At 40.0% G+C, this 19,181-nt stretch overlaps 1 protein-coding gene across 1 annotated transcript in view; it reads right to left on the bottom strand.

The window, feature by feature from the left end:
* Positions 1-19,181, bottom strand: part of scara5 (scavenger receptor class A, member 5 (putative)) — a 72,316-nt gene that overhangs the window by 51,347 nt on the left and 1,788 nt on the right. The window contains exons 2-3 of the mRNA XM_034135446.1: positions 16,670-16,791; positions 11,999-12,127 (exon numbers count right to left, since the gene is read on the bottom strand). Coding sequence (XP_033991337.1) covers positions 11,999-12,127; positions 16,670-16,781 — 241 coding nt within the window. The 5' untranslated portion in view covers positions 16,782-16,791. The remainder of the gene's footprint in view (positions 1-11,998; positions 12,128-16,669; positions 16,792-19,181) is intronic.

The raw sequence follows: 19,181 nt of genomic DNA, 5'->3' as shown, positions 1-19,181 counted from the left end.
ATAAAGTATACATAACATGAATGCAAACAACAGCAGTACAACTGTTTCCTTTGATGGAGCAAACCAGCCATCAAATCTGACATGCTTTGGTTAATGTGACATAATGATGACACAAGAAACAGACTTAAAGATTTGAGTATCCTCTCACTTACATGCAAAATCCAACATTTTGGGAATATTTTTTACATTGAAATTTACTTTGGGCAGTTCTTTGAATGGTAGCCTTATGGCGCAACATTTTAATTTGTTCGCCAACTTAACTTTGAGCCAACATAGTAACATTTTAACTCTGCATTTAATATGAGCGTTTGTTAAATACCATGCAGCACTTAGGGAGGATTTCAAGGGCACCTCCATGTTCCACTCCACACTTGGTCCGATGTGGGATTTGAACCGGCGACCTTCTGGTTTCAAAGCCAAGTCCCCACGGACTAAACTAATGCTACCTTCATTTCCATAATTTGTTCAATTCATCAGTTCAACGTTTTCATCCCACCAAACACAGTTGGAAACTAACCAGCACTCAGTTTTGTAATGTACGTTCCATTGGACTGTACTGAGCTTAATCACCATTACTCACTCTAGATGTGTGTGTGAGTGTGAGTGTGAGTGTGAGTGTGAGTGTGAGTGTGAGTGTGAGTGTGAGTGTGTGTAACAGAAATGAACTCAGCCTGCTCAGAGTCTTGCGAGTCAGTTGTTTGGTAATTAGTCTGCTAGTAAAACAAAAACAAAAACTAATTTAGGCGCCTGCTATTGTGCTCTTGAAAACCCTAACCCCCCCCCCCCCCCTCCTCTGGAGATTGAAAAAAATGTGTGTAGCCGTTTATAGAGAGCTGCATCAGAGAAGCTGGAGTTATTTACGCACTGCAGCGTTCCACTTTTATTGCATCTCATTACCTTATTTGGCATCAAGCTGCACTGAATTAGTGTAGTTTTGCATGTTTACAACTTATTATGGTTCAAAGCAAGGGTGTCAGCTGGATACGCTGAGGTGTGGGATTAGAATGGTTTTATTGATATAAAAAAGGTAAGAAAATAACCAAGCAAAGTTAACATAAGAATAATTTATTGTCAGTCATCACTTTTTATGCTATTAGTTTAAATGAGCAGGACTTAAACTTTATGTAGAAACTAATGATGGATGCAAAATCTCACGGTTTCAGAATCTACCCCTTTAAAACTGATAATTGTTGTTTCACATGAAGGAGGAACGAAGCGTCCACATAAGGAGACGAGTTATATATATATACACACACACACACAAGACTTACGCTGTATCTTAAAATATATTTTATAGTATCATAAGTAAGCGGCTAAGTGAGGCTAACCGTAACGGACCGTCTCCACAGCAGCGTTAAAAAAATCTTGGAGGTGGGCGTATCTGAGGCTTGGGGATTTTTTTGCGATCAACCAATCACATGAATCTCCCGCCCGCGACATACGAAGCCAAAAAGCCCGAAGTAAACTGGATATAAACTCCCCAAAACAGGCGAAAACATACCACTGTCTCTGCCACCTCCCTCCATGCCTGGCTCCTCCGGTTTATATCCCGGTAGGTCTGGTCATAAAGCACCGGGTGATTGATTCGCTACCGCTAATTTCTCCTCCATTTTTTGGAATATGAGGAAATGATCTGCGGTATGTCTCTCCCAGCATACACGCCGTTTGATTGGCTAGAGCTTGAACTGCCAGATTTGCGTACACGGGATTTGATTGGCTGCCGCTTCCACCTCAGCTTCAAAAGTTGAACATTGTTCAACTTTGAATCTTGAAAATCCTGAGAATCTCCGCTCGCCTGCCCACAATGCATTTCGGCGAAAAGTGAGGGAAAGTGACGTCACCCCATTCAAAGTGAATGGGCAGAAGCGTTTCAAGATTTTTTAACGCTGCTGTGGAGACGGCCCGTAACAAGGCTAACATGCTGAGGTATAGCCGGTATATTGTTTAACATGTCAACCATTTTAGCTTAGCTTGCTAGAATGCTAACATTTTATCATTAACACTTAACTTAATGTCTTAGCATTTGGTACATTGTTCTCAACTTTGAGTAATCTTGGCCATAACCCATGCTTCAAATGTCCCCTAAAAAACAACAACTACATTTATTGCAATGTTTTTGGACTGCTGTACTGAATAAACAACATTAAAGACATGATAACAAATATTTGCAGCATTAAAAAAAACACAGACAGAGTGAGCAGTAGAGAGAGAAAGAGAGAACGAGCTCTGGTCTAATTAGTCTTGACATGTTAATGACCTGTATTTGACTTTGACTGCTTGAATGAGGCTCTCCACTGACTTTTGGACCTCTCTTTTCTCTCTATGTTTCTGTGTGTGCGTGTGCGTGTGCGTGTGCGTGTGCGTGTGCGTGTGTGTGTGTGTGTGTGTGCGCTGCTCTTATGATGGGACTCCTACAGGGAATGCTGGATCCTCTCCAGACTCTTTTTGCAGAAAGGGCCATAACCAGAGTGCAGAAACTCATTAGGAAAGGCTTTATGTTCTCAGAGTCAGTTCAGGGGCCCTGGGACTGTGTATTCATGTGACATACATGTCTATATGGGCGCCTGGTTATGTTTAAAAAATAAAAAAGGGGGCAAAACTGGCAAGATATGTTATTGGCTTGGGTCTGGGGGTCTTTCCCCGAGAAGAAAAACATGTAATTTAAAACAAATTTCCTGCCTTTCTGCACCACCTAACCTCTTGGATTAAGTGAAGAAAATGATCTCACTCTTAGATTTTGCTGCTTTGTGAACATCCCATCTCCACAGCCTAATCCCGTCTGATCAGTAACGTTAGGTGTTTTTTTTGTGGGCAAAGTTAGCTAACATTGACTCGCAAAACTTCATTTTGGTGACAGAACAATCCTACTTGCTTATTTCAAGTTTGACTAGAGTCAGTTGGCCGAGCAGGTTCATTCAACATAAGCTGACCTTCTTTTTATATGTTACATGTATCCGAACACCAACGCACTAATCCACTGCGCCACACACCTCCAGTATATGCAAGACTGTGTATAAATAACTGTGGTTGCTCTTGTGTCTTTGGAAATGTGTTTGTTTTTTGTGTTGCACATGTCAGTATGCAGGTGAAGGCTGTGATGATTGTGTGCTGTGTCTCAAAATGATCCCTTTTGAGCACATGTGCTTTTATCTGCATTCATACTTGAACTCAACATGTGTCAGGGTTCTTGTGTCTTTGCATGTGGACATAAAAAACTAAATGTCTCTCCTGGCACACGCTCAGCATCTGTCATTGAGGATTTACTCTCCTTCAGGGGAGAAGAGATTCCTCTCCCGTGTCGAACACAAACAGAGTGAGATCAGAAACACCTCGTCTCCAGCAGCAGAAATGTTGATTGTTTTCACAAGGGTGTGGTTCAAGACCTTTAAAGTCCCTCTTAAAAGTTGCTAGGAGTGGCACTTTGTGGTGTCAGATTTTCTACAGACAAACTTAGCCTCACACATCTGGTCTACATTCAAGACAGGTTTTTATCTGGTATCATGTTGTAAAAAAAATGGTGGTTTCTTAAACAACCTCAAAAGACCTAAAGTTATCTAAAGGTTGTGGTGTTGGTAAAATTAGCCTGTTATTGTTTTTATCTCATGGTCAAGTATGTCCATGTCCTTGGCTTGACAGTGTGAGGGTCCCACAGACCCAGCATTTTCAGGTTTTTTAATGACAGGGAATGTATACTATCTTCCAGGGCTGGACCTAAAAATAGATAGTTACTATTCCAAAACTGTCCCAAACCTTCTGTATGAAATGTCTTAATCAACTGAGAGAGGAGGACGCCATACAAGACTTTAGATAGCAAAGATTACAGCAAAAAGGTTGGATATCACTAGGATACATTTAACAAGAGGCAGGGTATATGCTGGAATCCTGAAGTCAAATGTAAGACCTTTTAAGACATTTTTTAAGACCCTTTCCATACATTTTAAGACCTCATGGCCACTTTGAGTTTTAACCGGTTACATTGGCGACACACTTCACCTCACATTTACTATATACAGTATTGATTGTCCTTCCTCCTTATCTTCCAACCATTTGGACGCAAACTTGCATTTCCCCATAACGATGTTGTTTAACAACCGGCGTAAACGGACCTTCGCGCGCTATCAAGCAGTGAGCGTGCGATGTCCTGTTCAGATGACGTCAAATCCAACGGGATGCCATAAATAAACTACACAGAATCACACTACACACCTACGCAATGATTACATTCAGGCAGACTGTAGAATACAACCTCTTTGGACAATTTATATACTTATTGGAAACAAGCTACAAAATGTAATACCTTGGAAAATGCAGTTTAATACTTTTGAATAGCCTTCATTTTTCGCTAAATTGATTTATCAACTTTGAATACTTTTTAAGACCCCGCGGACACCCTGAAGAGGGCTTTAGTGAATGATATGGTCAGCCAAACCAAATTACAATGATGTGAGAACCAATGCTTGTACATTTTTATGGAAGGTGTGGTTGTTTTTTGCTCAAAATGACATAGGTTGTAAACTTTTTGGGGTCATGTATTTGGTTTCACTGCCTAGGTCTTTAATAATGAGCTGAGCGAGGTAGAGTGAAGGACAGTTGTGAAACTCAGGCCAACTTTCTGTCCACACCGATAAATCAGAGACATATCCACAGTTTGATATGTGGCTGAACAAATACAAGAAAATTAGATTAAGTCAATTAGATCGTGCCAAGGTTGTCAGTCAAAGCGACAAATTAAGAGCGGATGTTTAATGGTCTAACAAGTTAATTATGCCATATGTCATAACCTTTTTATGTGCAAACTGATGTGTAACCTTTCCTCTTTTGTGGTACAGCCACAGTTAATTGCCTCTGAATGAGCTGTTTTTGTGTTTGTTCTGTTGCTGTACTTGTTTTACTATTTTATGTTTTCAATCAATAAAACCAGCTGTAAAAGTTTGAAGAAGTTAAAAGTTCTTTCCAAAAGAAGTTTCTCTCCCACACACAACCCAATAAAGAGCACTAATATGAACCTGGACATTAGTGTCATCTTTAAAGTAAACACTCTTCATATTTGGCAGAAAGACGGATGGAAAAAAAACTTGTTGTTGCTATAGTGATGGAATGTTTAACTGACACCAACTGCTATTAATAGAACACTGAACTAAACTGCTTTAATTAGAGCCAACATGGCAGCAGGATAAGTTGATAAAGAACGCATAAGAAAGATCATGAAAACAAATGACCGAACCCAGTTACTATATAATGGGCCAGAGACTGAAATAACCCCGAGCTGTTTTAGAGCCCAGGGCCTGTTGCCCACTTCTGCTGGGCAATAACATGCCTGGTGCCTATCACTGAGAAACGCAAGCTCACACTGTAGATGTGATGGCTTTGAAGAATAATAACAAACCCACCACCATCATGTTTTCCAGCACACTGGGCTGGCTGAGGAAAATAACACAACCGTGCCAAACCTGTGAGCCGCATGTTTGCTGGAAAACATGACTCAGTTCACCTATAAGTTGAAGAGAGGCATGCAGGCAGCGCTTTACGTTCACTGGAAAATAACTCAGTAAACACAATTGGCTAATGTCCATACTCGTGACTGTAAAATACTCCAGGTGTCGGTAGAAACTAGATTCGGTTTTGTGGATGAAGCCAGGACGATTGTGCCTATATGATCTTTGGTAATAGACCGTTAGATCCTAATTCAGCTCATTATATGAAATGTTTTGATCCTGTTTAAACCTCCTGTCCTGAACACCCAGACATGTTTAAGTCAAGCTCTGTCTGTAAAGCCATATATGGGCCAATCTCTGGCCATTAGATGCGTTTGTTGGGTGTTTTACACAACCTGTTATTCTGAGAACTGTATCCAGATGTAGCACAAGGTATTTGTATGTCTTGCCAACATGCAATGAAAAACATCGCAGCCCTTTGCAGACAAATAGGGTTCTTATATGGCTAGAGGAATACTAAGAAATATGAGGGAAGAATCTGGTTATGTGTTGAAATATTTAATTAACTTAAGAGTTGTATGAACCCAATGCTTAAAAGGGTTTTCCCTGCAGCAACACAAGATAAATAACTGAGTGTGTGTACCTTTCGCATAATTCAATAATCAAAATAATAATACAAATTGTTTATTGTGTATTAAATTGTGAAAATGACTCAATATGACTTTCAATTTAGTGTTTAACTGTAGTCTAAACCCGTATACTTCCTTTGTATCATTTCTTAAACAGGGGTGCAGGAATAACAAATTAATGTAATCATATTACCAAAAAGGGGTCCTGATTGTCAAAGCATTTTAAACATGAAAAAACACTCTCAAGTAAACATTTATTTCTATAGATTTCTGTTTATTTACATATAGAACAAACCTATTTGAGTCCAACATCCCTCTCACCTATTATTTGTACAGTATATGTGCAAAAATGTTCTTCAGTGCTGAGCTGATCTGACCTTGGATGCACTCGTGGAAAACATCTTAAAAGGCTTAGGCGTTTTCTAGGATATTTTCTTCTGCTGTTTATTTTGGAAAAATAATGTGGAGACAACCGAAAAGTCAGGTTTTTTAACAAAACTCTACATCTGGTTTCCTTTTGGAAAAGTTGAGAAGAGTTAACCTCTTTATGGAGTGTCACATGTGACTTGGACCAATCAAAAGCCACCAGGACGAGGTGTGGTTTATATTGTGAATAAAGCCCAGTTGAGCATTATATGGAACGCTCTGCGGGACAACAAAATCAGCAAAAACAACAAATTAGCTTCCCACTTTTATTCCTAATTCTACATGTCACACGTTTCTTCCTCAGCTTCTGGTTTCAGATTGACTTGTTTATGATTACAGATCGGACTGTATCTGAGCATGATAAATTAAAACATGTGATTATTTTGATCCCCTTTGCAACCAAGGGGGTGTCATATTTGTGTAGTCAAATATTTGCACCCTAAAATGAAAAATTGTTCAAATTAATGAATATTATATTTACAAGTTTTACAGCTTTTAGGCCAAAACGTACTCTGTTATTTGAAGTGTCGAATTGTGTTCAATTTCAATTTTAACATGACTTTCAATGTTATGTAGTTATTTCAAAACTCACCAAGTTTGATGAAAAGCGGGTCAGTTTTTCTTCCATAATCAAGCTGACAAACAGTTAGAGTCACACAAATAAAGTGAAAACATAAACTTCTCGGTGTAGGCTATAATTGCTAAATCAGGCCTGCGCGTGTAAATGACATACGAAGCGCACATTTAAGGCGGTTCATGAGAGGTTAAGAGAGAGCCAGCTGTTCTCAGTCTGTAAGTGTAAACAGCAGCAGAAGTAAAACGGTTCTCACCAATGTACCAACTGAGGTCAGCCCATAGGGTTTCTGGGAGGTAAAGCCTTCAAAAGTTACATCATGCCCCCCCTTTTCCCCGGTCAACATGCACAGTTCTCTAGTGTCGCTGTACTGCGAAAAAGACCAAACATGTCTTTATTAACGGCCCTCCTCTTGAGCTGCGTCAGTCAAAACAAGTGACTACAGAGACAAGAGTTTCCACAGTAGGCGCCTCTGAGAAGATAATGGTCTATGTTTTGGCTCAAGGCTTTGACACTGGCTGTCATGGGACAAGTCTTGTGAGCTCTGTCCTATCTGCATTCAGATAAGCTTGTAGAAGTAATGTACTGATAAGCCAGCTCTTAAACGCCTGATGAAAGGAGCAGGATTCATCTGGCTTTTTCATCTTCTGTCATCTTGGTTTCATCTTTCTCTGCCTTTGTTTATTACTCTCCCTCTTTTATCTGTCCAAAACAAAGATTTAGGATCAAATGCACTGACAGAAAACACTATATTATAGGTATGAGGCTCCTACCTGTGAAATATGGATGTTTGAGTGCATTGGGCAAGCCATGGATTTGGGAGAAACCCAAAAGAAGCAATGTAAGAGCTGGAAAAAAGAGCTGGAAAAAACTAAAGGTCAAGTGAGAATTCAAACAAAAAGCAAATGTGGATAACACAGAGTTGAACCTGTGTTCACATCGGAAAACTGGCAGGCGCTGTGAGTGTGTGTGTGCATGCACTGTGTGTGTGTGAGCAGCAAAGGGGCCTCCCATGCAGTTACACTGGAGCCACTTAGCTTTTGGATGGCCGGCATTTACTTTAGGAGAGGCCAGTTGAAAAGCCCGGTCTGATTGCTTTTCTTAAACAACCTCATCTAAAAGCCCTAAATAACCAAATACCTCTGTGACGACGTTGAAGCCGTTCCAAACTCTTACTACATCTCTGTGCCTGGGAACACTGGCATCAGACGTGTGGTTACAGAGTGGGAGGCTCGGAGACAAGAGAGTCTTGAAATGAAATTAGGATTAGTGAGAGCAGTTGATTCCTCCAGGATCCTGCTGGTGGGAAGCCAGACATCTTCTCAACATGTTACTGGGTCGCTCATTTTCTATCTAACCGTCCTTAATTGTTCTGTACGGCTTCTTTCTTTCCCTCCACCTCTATCAGCATCTCCACACACACACACACACACACACACACACACACACACACACACACACACACACACACACACACACACACACACACACACACACACACACACACACACACACACACACACACACACACACACACACACACACACACACACACACACACACACACACACACACACACACACACACACACACACACACACACACACACACACACACACACACACACACACACACACACACACGGTTTGGCCATGACGCTACTCCGGCATCACTCCAGGGTTTTTCCAAATGAACCAGGAGGAGGAACTACAAGCTCTGAAGACGCTGGAATGTCTTACGCCACTGTGTCACACACCAAATGAAATTACATAATAAAAGCTAATGCTAATTTCCATAGGTCACAAGTCTACGTTTCCACATTACTGTTCCACTTTTTGGGTGCCAACCAGTGAGGCATGTTATGTTTCAAAGACTTGGAAGTTGTACGTGTTGTTTGGGACTTGGTGGTTCTTTTTCTCTTCTTACCGCTCAGGAAAATGTTTTAACGGTTAAGTGGATTACTTATCTCCCTCCTGTATTACATAATGTACCAGTGAGTGGCCCCTAATTAAGGAATTAGTCATTCAAAGCTAAAAGATGCAACTTTTTGTCTCAATTCCCAAGTTTTAAACAAAGTCAACTAGTTGTTTTTCCCATTTTACATCTCAATTGTCACTCTTCAACAGCATATACTGTAACTTAAACATAAGGTCATGAAAAGAACAAGTATTTCCAGAGGACGCAAGAGGACCTTTAATTAAGACAGTTTCTTCCGATGTCAAAAACAAATCAAATTTTATTTAGAAACAGCTACAAGCTCAACCAATCTTTTGTGTAATTAGCGCATTGAAATTGATAGATTGAGGCGTGTGGCGCAGTGGATAGAGCCTTGGTGTTGGGATCAGGGGGTCACAGGTTCAAACCCCACTGCAGTCAGCATGTCGTTGTGTCCCTGGGCAAGACACTTCACCCCAAATTGCTCCTGTGGGGATTGCCCACAGTATTGAGTATGTAAGTCGCTTTGGATAAAAGCGTCTAACAAGTGACATGTAATGTAATGAAATATTAGATTCAATGGACAAACAGTGACAACCACAAACAGATAATAAGTCATATCATCTTGAACAGTGGTTAAAGGCCAGATCATATGCCATTGACTTTGCCATTTGTGCACAAGAGCAATCATTGCTCCTGTGGCTCAGAAAAAGTAGTTTCCAATGTCCCATGTCTGTTGGATAGGGCCATTATTGGGCTAATTTTGTATATTCTAAATGTGGTATGTAATGCATATTGTAGTAATGTGTTTTTATTACATGTACAGCACTTTGGCTCGACCAAAAATCGCTTTTAAATGTGCTTTATAAATAAAACTTGATTTGATTTGATTTGATATACTGTACATCTGCAAGTATTTCTTCTAAGTATTAGGTAAAAATGCAATGATTAAGTTTGGTACTTAGGGTACCATAAGAACGATTATAACATCAATGACACTGTGGAGTCTTTGGCCTAAACTGTGAGTCTGTCATGATGGTGAATACGCTACCATTGGAGAGTTTAAACTGGTCACAACCCAAAATGCATAAAATGTGGGCCAAATGCCTTCAGGTTGTACGCTAAAATGCTAAATCCAATCATCAAACTGAGTTTCATTCAAGCATTAAACCGTACTTCCTGTTCTTCTTTGGCAGTTTTCGACTTACAGTCAAGAAATGCTGAACAGTGAAATGAACCGCACAAACTTTTAAGTCTGAACCACATTATCATGGCTTTCATCTCGCAGAAAATCAGCTGTGATGCCAACTCTTGAATCAGGCCAAAGGTAATGGTCTTTTTTCCTCACTCTTAAAAGCCTTTGTGTGTACATGTAAAGTGCACTCCTCTGCAGACTGAAACCTGGTACTCCCACAGCCATGCATTAAGGAGGTATGGGAACTATCCAGCACAAAGAAAAATGGAACCGTCGCGCTTTATCGCTACCCTCTCTTTTATGTTACCCTCTAAAAAGTCAAGCTTGTCATGCTTCAAACATACTGTGATATATTTAGAAAATACGTTTAAACCCATCACACTTACACAGCGCTCAGGAAGCAAAGAAAACAGTTGTAAAAAACTACAAAAAAAACTATTTCACGATTTACTACGAAGTTGCGTTTAATAGATTCAGATATATGTGCTACTTCTGGTCCTGAAACGTTATATTACATACATTTCAACAGCTATAGTAGTAAAAATGTCAACTAAGGAAAGCCAATAAAATCACCAACAGCACTTTTACATGACTGAAGTTTAGGTTAGGCTTCATATGATTGTTTATTCATTGTGTGTGTGTGTGTGTGTGTGTGTGTGTGTGTGTGTGTGTGTGTGTGTGTGTGTGTGTGTGTGTGTGTGTGTGTGTGTGTGTGTGTGTGTGTGTGTGTGTGTGTGTGTGTGTGTGTGTGTGTGTGTGTGTGTGTGTGTGTGTGTGTTCTCAACGCTAAACTATAACAGACAGTTTAAAAAGGGGGGTAAGGTTTCAGACCACGTCCAAGAGTGTAACCTTGGATTGAATAAGTGGGTCATGTGTGTAAGTGTGTGTCCTTGTTTGCAATTCAACCTTGAGGAATGGCTGATGTCATCTGCACAACTGAACTCTGAGAACAAAAGACGGCCAATATGCACATTAAGGAAGTCGTGAAACTATTAATTATTGTATTTTCAGAGCTCCTCTACTCCTTAAAAGGTCTCCTATTGCGCTATTTTTAGGCATATATTATGGGTCTCAGATATATACAAATATATAAAAACAGGTCTATGACGTGTTTTGCTGAAAATACCAAACAGATCATGCATGTTAGACATCCTTCATATCCTTCTATTTCAGCCCTGTTTGAGAACTGCTGATTCGGGGTCCTTAGCTTGAAAAAGAGGAAGGGGAGCTTGTGCCTGCAGAATTCTACGAGATACTCAGCTAAATGCTGCCGTGATTAAACGCCATCATGTTCCAAACCACATCAAGGATTCTCTCTGAAACAGTATGGAGCTCAAATGCTTTTTCTCTTGCGCGTTTATCACAAGGTGAGTTCCTTTTTTTATTTCCTGCTTTTTGACACATACTCTCTCCAGTACAGGTTAGCTCTGAGTGTTAGCGATGCTTGCTAATGTAAACAAAGACCATATTACGTCCAAAACAGTCGGGCATTGTTTCTGATAGCAAATTTCTGATAGTGCCGTGGGTCCACATTCCCGATATTACGTCATATCGGACGCAAATCTGGATCAGCTCCGTTGTTCCCCCTGTTTTTAGAGATGTGGGTACGGAGGAAAAGAGAGAGGGTTTGGTTTTCTGACACTTTGTGAGTTCCCCGACACACCGGGGACACATATGTATGTATACAAGACATCAAAAAGTGCATTTTGCATGATAGGTCCCCTTTAAATGTTCACTGGAAATCAAAAAATGTTTGGTGATGGTCAAAGAGATACAGCTAATGGAGGACCAGGTCACACCCTACCTGCCAAGCAGAGTCCGAAGATGGTGAGAAGTACCAGGATGTAGAGGGAGACGATGGCGTACTTGATGGCAGAGAGGGAGTTCAGGTGAGCACAGCACTGATCCTGCTTCCTGCGACGCTTTCCAGAACCTGACCAAAACAAACAACAAAGAAATTGGGGTCGGTAAAAAGTCCAAATAGAGGTGACAGGTTTTCTTAAGGACAGCAAGTGGAAGTTGGCTTTTGGAATAAACATGTTTAATAAGGTTGTTTGAAGATTAGCCTGCTACAAAACAAAGCAATTTCTCTAAGTGGTGGCTGGGACATTGTGTGTAAGGCTAAGCTTGTGTTTTCTAGTTTCTTCATGCAATAATGTTAGTAAAGGTCGGAGCTAAAACAAATAACCTCAGAAAGCTTTTATTTGAAAAGCCTGACATTTACTCCTTCAATGACGTACTGTGTGAACACAAAGGAAGATCAAACATTAAATGAATGTGGTGCACGCCATCATGTTATTTACTAAAAACATACTGAAGAGAAAGTACACTTGATGAGATGTAAGCACGGGACAATATCAAATACACTTGTTTACTGACTTATTATGGTCTTATGTCAAATACAAATGAGGTGAGGAATGATGCAAGCATTTGGGGAAAGCAACACACACAGATATTGCTCAAATAAATTCAACATAATTCACAAAAGAACACACCCTCTCAGTGGAGCCATTACTATAATTCATGTCACCACTTAAACCTCCTCTCAGGGTCAACAGATGTTTGGGAATTAGTCTTGATACATTTGACAACTATTTATGTTTGATGGAAGTGTTTTTCTATTCAAAGTTGAGCAAAACAAGTGTGTTTTTTATTTGTGTGAGTGTGTGTGGGATAGCTTGGCAGGAGGCAGGGATTATGCTGTTATCGAGGGAACATTCCCCTCAGGTCAAAAGGATTTTCAAAGGATCGTTGTTGGAGTCACATCTTTCAGCAGTCATGGGAATAGCAATGTCATGTTACTTTTAATATTGTTTGTTAAGAAATTATCCTCAGCAGTGTTACAGAAATGAATGTGTGTGTGTTATGCCACATTAAAATAACATGTGATTGAAAACATTCTTAAATGGAGATTAGATTTAATCTGGCTGTTATACCAACATGTTACATGCCTCAGTTTCAAGGGAAATAATAGAGGAAAATAATCACAAATTGATTATGTTTACATGCATGAACACAAAAGAGAATAATCAGATCAAGAAAATAGTATGATTTAACTACACTGTGCTTTTCCCATAAGTAGAATTATTGGGTTTAGGCATGCAAGAGTTCAACAATAAAGCTGAGAGAATAAATGAATGACATTCTGCACACCACTGCTCAAAAACACTACTTTATTCATTATTGTTATACTTCGATATGTAATTTCAACACATTTTTGATGTTATTGAAATAGGGTAACATTTAAAAGGGGACCTGTTATGCTATTTTCAGGTTCATATTTGTATGTAGTGTGTGGAAGAGAAACTCCATCTGGAGGGAACTTTGGGATTTTTGCCTTTGCAGACCATTTACATGCACAAAAACCTATACAACACACTACAGGAAGGGAGAATCCCCAAAAGCATTATACTGTAGGGCCCCTTTAAATGTTTTTGAGAGTTTTCAGTTACCACCTACTACATTTTGCTTGAGATGAGCTGGATGGATGAAAAACAAACGGAGACAAATGAACAGCCATGTGTCTCTGGGAAATCATTATGCCTATGTGACATGACCAGTATGTTAGATATTAAACTCGCTGGGATACTAAAAAGGTTTTAATGAGATCCTATCTTCCTGTGAACAGTCATGATGTTGGCTCGAGTCCTGGTTCTGAATTTAAACACTGATTTTGCTGCGCGGCCTCCCAACAGCATGATTTCATTTGGACCGGGACAATCAGTCAGTGGCCACTGGTGGATTGGAGCTAGCCACACACACACACACACACACACACACACACACACACACACACACACACACACACACACACACACACACACACACACACACACACACACACACACACACACACACACACACACACACTCCTCCGGCGTAAGACAAACACAGCTGGCTCAGATGTGTCACATGACAGGAATGTATAGGAACAGAAATTGCTCTAGTTTGCCTCTAGAGTTTAACTCATGCTGAACTGAGACAAAACAACTATACGTGACACACACACACCTTCATAAAAACAGGCAGGAATATAAAACCAGCGGTGTAGAGCTTTAGGGGGAAATTATCACATAATTTTCTGTCTCATGATGTTTTCTTTCTCCGACTCGCATGAGAAGCTGCATGACTGTAAACATGACTTGTTTGATGTCATTCCAAGAGTTGGTTGGTAAAAGTGACATGATAACACCGTCGTGTCTGTGCCTTAAAGGGGTAGTTTGGATGTTTTGAAGTGGGGTTGTGTGAGGTACTTATCCATGCCCGTAGTTTGGAGAAACAGAGAGAAGTTACATCATAAAAGCAAAGCGATGTACTGCTGTGGACGGGCAGCAGCCAAACATATGTTATACTTTATCTTACATAAAGAAATATCAATTAAGTGTACACAATATTTGCACATATTGTTTTTTAACCACCTTACCTAAACTCAATGTAAGACCTTGGAAAGAAAGTGAATTTGATTTATTTTTTATTTAGTGATGAAAATGTACTCGGCAAAACGTGATAAAAAAAGTTAATGAAATAATTGATCACAATCCCTAGGCCTGATGTGACATCTTCAAATTGCTTCTTTTCACACAGTCTTACATCCATAGATATTCATTTTACAATGAAGTAAATCAGATAGAAGCTGTAAATACTCACATTGGAGCAGCTGATATGGGAATTGGAAAAACATTTTGTATTTTTTGCTTAAAAAAAACAATGAATCCATTGTCAAAATGTTCTGTTGATATGTTGAAATGTTTCTCTACCAACAACCTTCTCTAAAAAAGACTCTTAAGTAACGCTCTGCTGCTGTCCCAACTGAAACGAGAGATAAAAGTCAATATTCATTAATCATTTCTGCACCGCTGAATGTTCCCTCTGACTCATATCTGGCTGGGATGACGTTGTCAACATATTGTTGTGTTTAAGAGACAGTGGGTTTAATACAGGGATTAGGTGGGGTTTACAACATTTGTAGGCTCATTTTATTAGTAAACTGGAGGAACAACAATACAGTTTGCCACAAATCTGTTTAGAAACTGTTTATTTCCTGCAGGGTCATTGTGAGTCAGCCCTGGAACTGCTTCTGACTGTTGACTGTGGGACATTAGTGAATTCACAAGGACTTAGATCCTATTACTGTACTTTCCAAATCAAATGCACATGGTACTGGGCACGTGCATACAAATCAGTGTCTCTGTTGTTGTCGGTTGATGGTGACATGACGTGTGTGTGAGCATAAACAAAACAACACATGCTTTAAATACACTTATCTATGTGTGTATGTTTGAACTTTAACATATCGTCATTAAAGGTAATGGTAATGTGCTGTTTAAACTACTTTAAACAAGTGAGACCAATCACAGTGAAGAGGCTTGATTATACCTAATGCCAGAGTTTGTCAAATTAGGACCACATTTGCTCCATAAAATCTGATTTCTTTTCTGGATAAAGCCTGTATTTTACACATAATTAGAAGTTCATAAATCCCTTGAGATGGAGGGGTCCCAGACAAACATGACAACAAATGGCAGACACAACAGCACAACATTAAATAGCCAAATGACTGAAAACATGGGCTATCTGTCAAACTTTTTGAAATAAACCCAACAATGATGAAGAACATTTATTAAAACGGTAACTTATTCCAATCAGAAAGAGCCTGAAATACATAAGCTTTTTGATTAAATGTTTAAGGTAATAAGGGGATATAGAGAGGACCTTATTAGTGCGTTTAAGTGAATAATTGAATGTGTAATGAACCGTTGTTCACAGTGTGTTTACCTCATAATGCACACTGACAGAAACTTCCCAACTGTTTTTTCCTCTGTTCTACTTCACCTCAACGAAACGAGCAGCTGCATGGTTGGGAATATCTTCTCTAATTGAACGATGTGTGAAAAGTTTTTGGATTAGAGAAGTTGGAGGAGGACAGTCTCTCTGATGTGTGTGGCCATTGTTCTCCTTCCACTAAAATGTCAACAAATTCTGTTCCTAAGACTTTCCCACCAAACTCACAGAGCCCTGGGTCGAAATCTGAGAACACCACAGGGTCAGGAGTGGATATGTTGCAGCTGCACCTGTACACACACACACACACACACACTTGCAGATGTTGCTGGACATTCCAAGCTGATCATAGCAGGTATACAGCGAATGCCAAGCGGTGACTGCATTGCTTCTTTTTTGTGTCTGTATTGGTTATTAGTGTGTGTGTGTGTGTGTGTGTGTGTGTGTGTGTGTGTGTGTGTCTTTGTAGAAAGTCCCTCTTTGAAAATCAATCTGGGTGTATGAAATTCTGTCAATAAGACGGATTTTCATTTGTAATGCAAGATATCTGAAGTTCAACATATTTCTTTGACAGATTATTGTGCGTGATCCATTTATTTAGTGTTTCTCTCCTGCTTCTATTACCATGAAGATGGATTAAAGAAGTCTGTTACTTGGATAAGAAATGTGCATTTATCTCCGCTGTGGTCCTTACCTTCATCACACAGGTTGAGCTTGGACAAGTTGTGTCCATCGTAGGCCTCTTCATACATGGAGCCACTCTCTCTCTCTTCATACGTGCTCAGATACATCGCCTTGTTCTCCATCTCCTCCTGACTGGAGACAAACCACACAATCCACTGTTAGTATTACACATGATGAAACACTTTCTCCTCAACCAACCAAAACTGTTTACCGCTTACTATCCTGAAGTAACAAACACATGTAGATGCTTTCATATGGGTGGAGGACAATCTCCTTGCATGGTTTTGGTCCACTTGTCTCATAAAGGCACAGGAATCAACACATCAAGTTATATTAATCAGTCAGTTTAAGGAATATAAAAATGACATTCAATGGATCAGAAATCAGGTGTTTGAACAACCTATGGATTTGGACAGGCCGCATTTATTAAGGTTTAATAAATGCCTTTTTTTTTACAGTGAGAGTCCTCACAATTATGGAAGTTCAAATGTGTGTGTGTTTCTTCTATTGGTGCCCTCTGGTGCTGTGAGTCAGGTGAAGCAGTCATGAGAGCTTTGACCGCCTGGGTTGCACTTTTCACCCTACAACACACACACACAAACACACACACATAGGCTAAACAAACAGAGCGTAACCCTTGTGGTGTGAGGATTGGGAGGATTGTGGCTGTGTCTAACCAGAGTCATGAGATATGTTTCCTCTACCAACAGAGTTTGACAGGGGTTGTGTTTTTGCTGTCCGCCTGTTTTTCTTTTAGCTGGATTTATTTTTTCTTTAAGCTAGAAATACATTGGCATAAAGACATTTTGCATTAAGGAAAGACCAGTCATGGGGCAAAAGTGGAAGGGGCGACACTATATCCATTGAATTTGGGTTTGAACACCCTGAATTGTGGACTTTACACGATTGCTAGTCCAGAAAACTCTGAGTTGTTAATACGACTTGAACGTGAATGGTATTTACAAGTTGAAAAGTAGTGATTATAGTAAAACCTATACGACTGAAACATGCTGCTCATAAATCTTCTTCTATAAACACTAGAGTATAATCCTTATAGACCCAACATTTGGCACGATATGAACACAAATATCTCACTCGCCATTTGAAGTACACCTCTGAGAATGTCAATCTCCTGGGGCTTCATTTATAAAAGTGTAACCTTGAAACAATTCCCCACAGTTGGCTGACATTTGACTCGCAAAAAAGAAGTAGCTCCAGCACCATAACTCTCTCAGGTTTTAACCCCATATGAATTACGCAAGGTGATAAATGAGAAGGGCTTTGGCAGATATTGTTATGGCAGGGTTCCAACATGTCCTCCGTTCGTAACCTTACACATAAATCTCATAAAAACATCTCCTGGGAGAGGAATGTGTCTCAAAAGCCACTTATCACCACGAGAAGTAAATCCATCTTAAATACACGTTGACATTTCATCCAGCAGGTGCTGCTATTGATGAGCTACTGTTTCTGTCACTCCTACGATGACATAACTCAATTGTTACGTAAAAGCAGATTGCATTTCACTTGTTATACCTCAACACTTGAACTGATAATGAATCGCGATCAGCTGCAGACATATATCCAAGTATTTACTCTGAGCTAAGCACATTTACTCTTCTGGTTTCCCACGCTACACATGATGCAAACCAAATATGGCCGACGTATGAATAAAGTCAGAGGGATCGCAGAACAAATAGATGCAGACATAGACGTCTCTGAGGAGGAAAATTGAATCTGCTGCACAGTCAGGAGCCTGCGGGGTGTTAAACTCCCAGAAGCCCCGGCGGGTGATCTGTGAGTGTTTATTAAGTCGTTAAAAAGCGCTCAGTCTGGACTTTCTCATCACAGGAGGGGAGAGAGGGGTCAGGTTGACATTTAGATTGAAGCTGGGCAGGAGACATTAGTGCTGCTAGGAGATCCCACTGAACTATCCGTGTGTGTTGTGTGTGTCACTGTGTCTACAGAGTGTGAGTGTGTGTGTGAGTTATCTTGTAATTACACTGACTTTGGAGGGGTACAAGTGTTTTATCACACACTCAGTTCATTTGTTAGTCAGTGCCAACAGAGGATGGTGGGAAAGCAAAGAGTCATCTCTATCTCTAGAACTTTGGATTAAATAATAATGACTTTTAGAATAAAAGTAGAGTGCTGGGGAATGAGTCCTCAAACCAAGTAATGAGTTAGCAATTTGGTACTTCTTCTTCCCTCGTCTCTTCGTCAGTGGCGTTTTTGAATAGTTTTTTTTGTTAGATGCCTGAAATAAGGTCTGTGGTTAACACAAGCTCAAGAGATTTTTACATTTTGTTCAATGGAAAGATCCCATTGGCTTTTGTCAAGGGAACCAAGGTGCTGCTAACTTCCTGGTTGGCCTACAAACTTATGACTTATCCCTCCAGCAATATGCATGGTATGTGTCAGGTTTGAAGTGCCAGACTACCCAAAACAACAAATATATGAACTCTACCGGAGCGTTTTCAGAACTGACTCCACGAAAAGCAACACTGACCATAAATCACAAA

This window comes from Trematomus bernacchii, unplaced genomic scaffold (assembly GCF_902827165.1).
Source record: "Trematomus bernacchii unplaced genomic scaffold, fTreBer1.1, whole genome shotgun sequence".
Lineage (NCBI taxonomy): Eukaryota > Metazoa > Chordata > Actinopteri > Perciformes > Nototheniidae > Trematomus > Trematomus bernacchii.
Note: the sequence above shows the minus strand (reverse complement) of the source record. Positions and strands in the feature narration are given on the sequence as shown.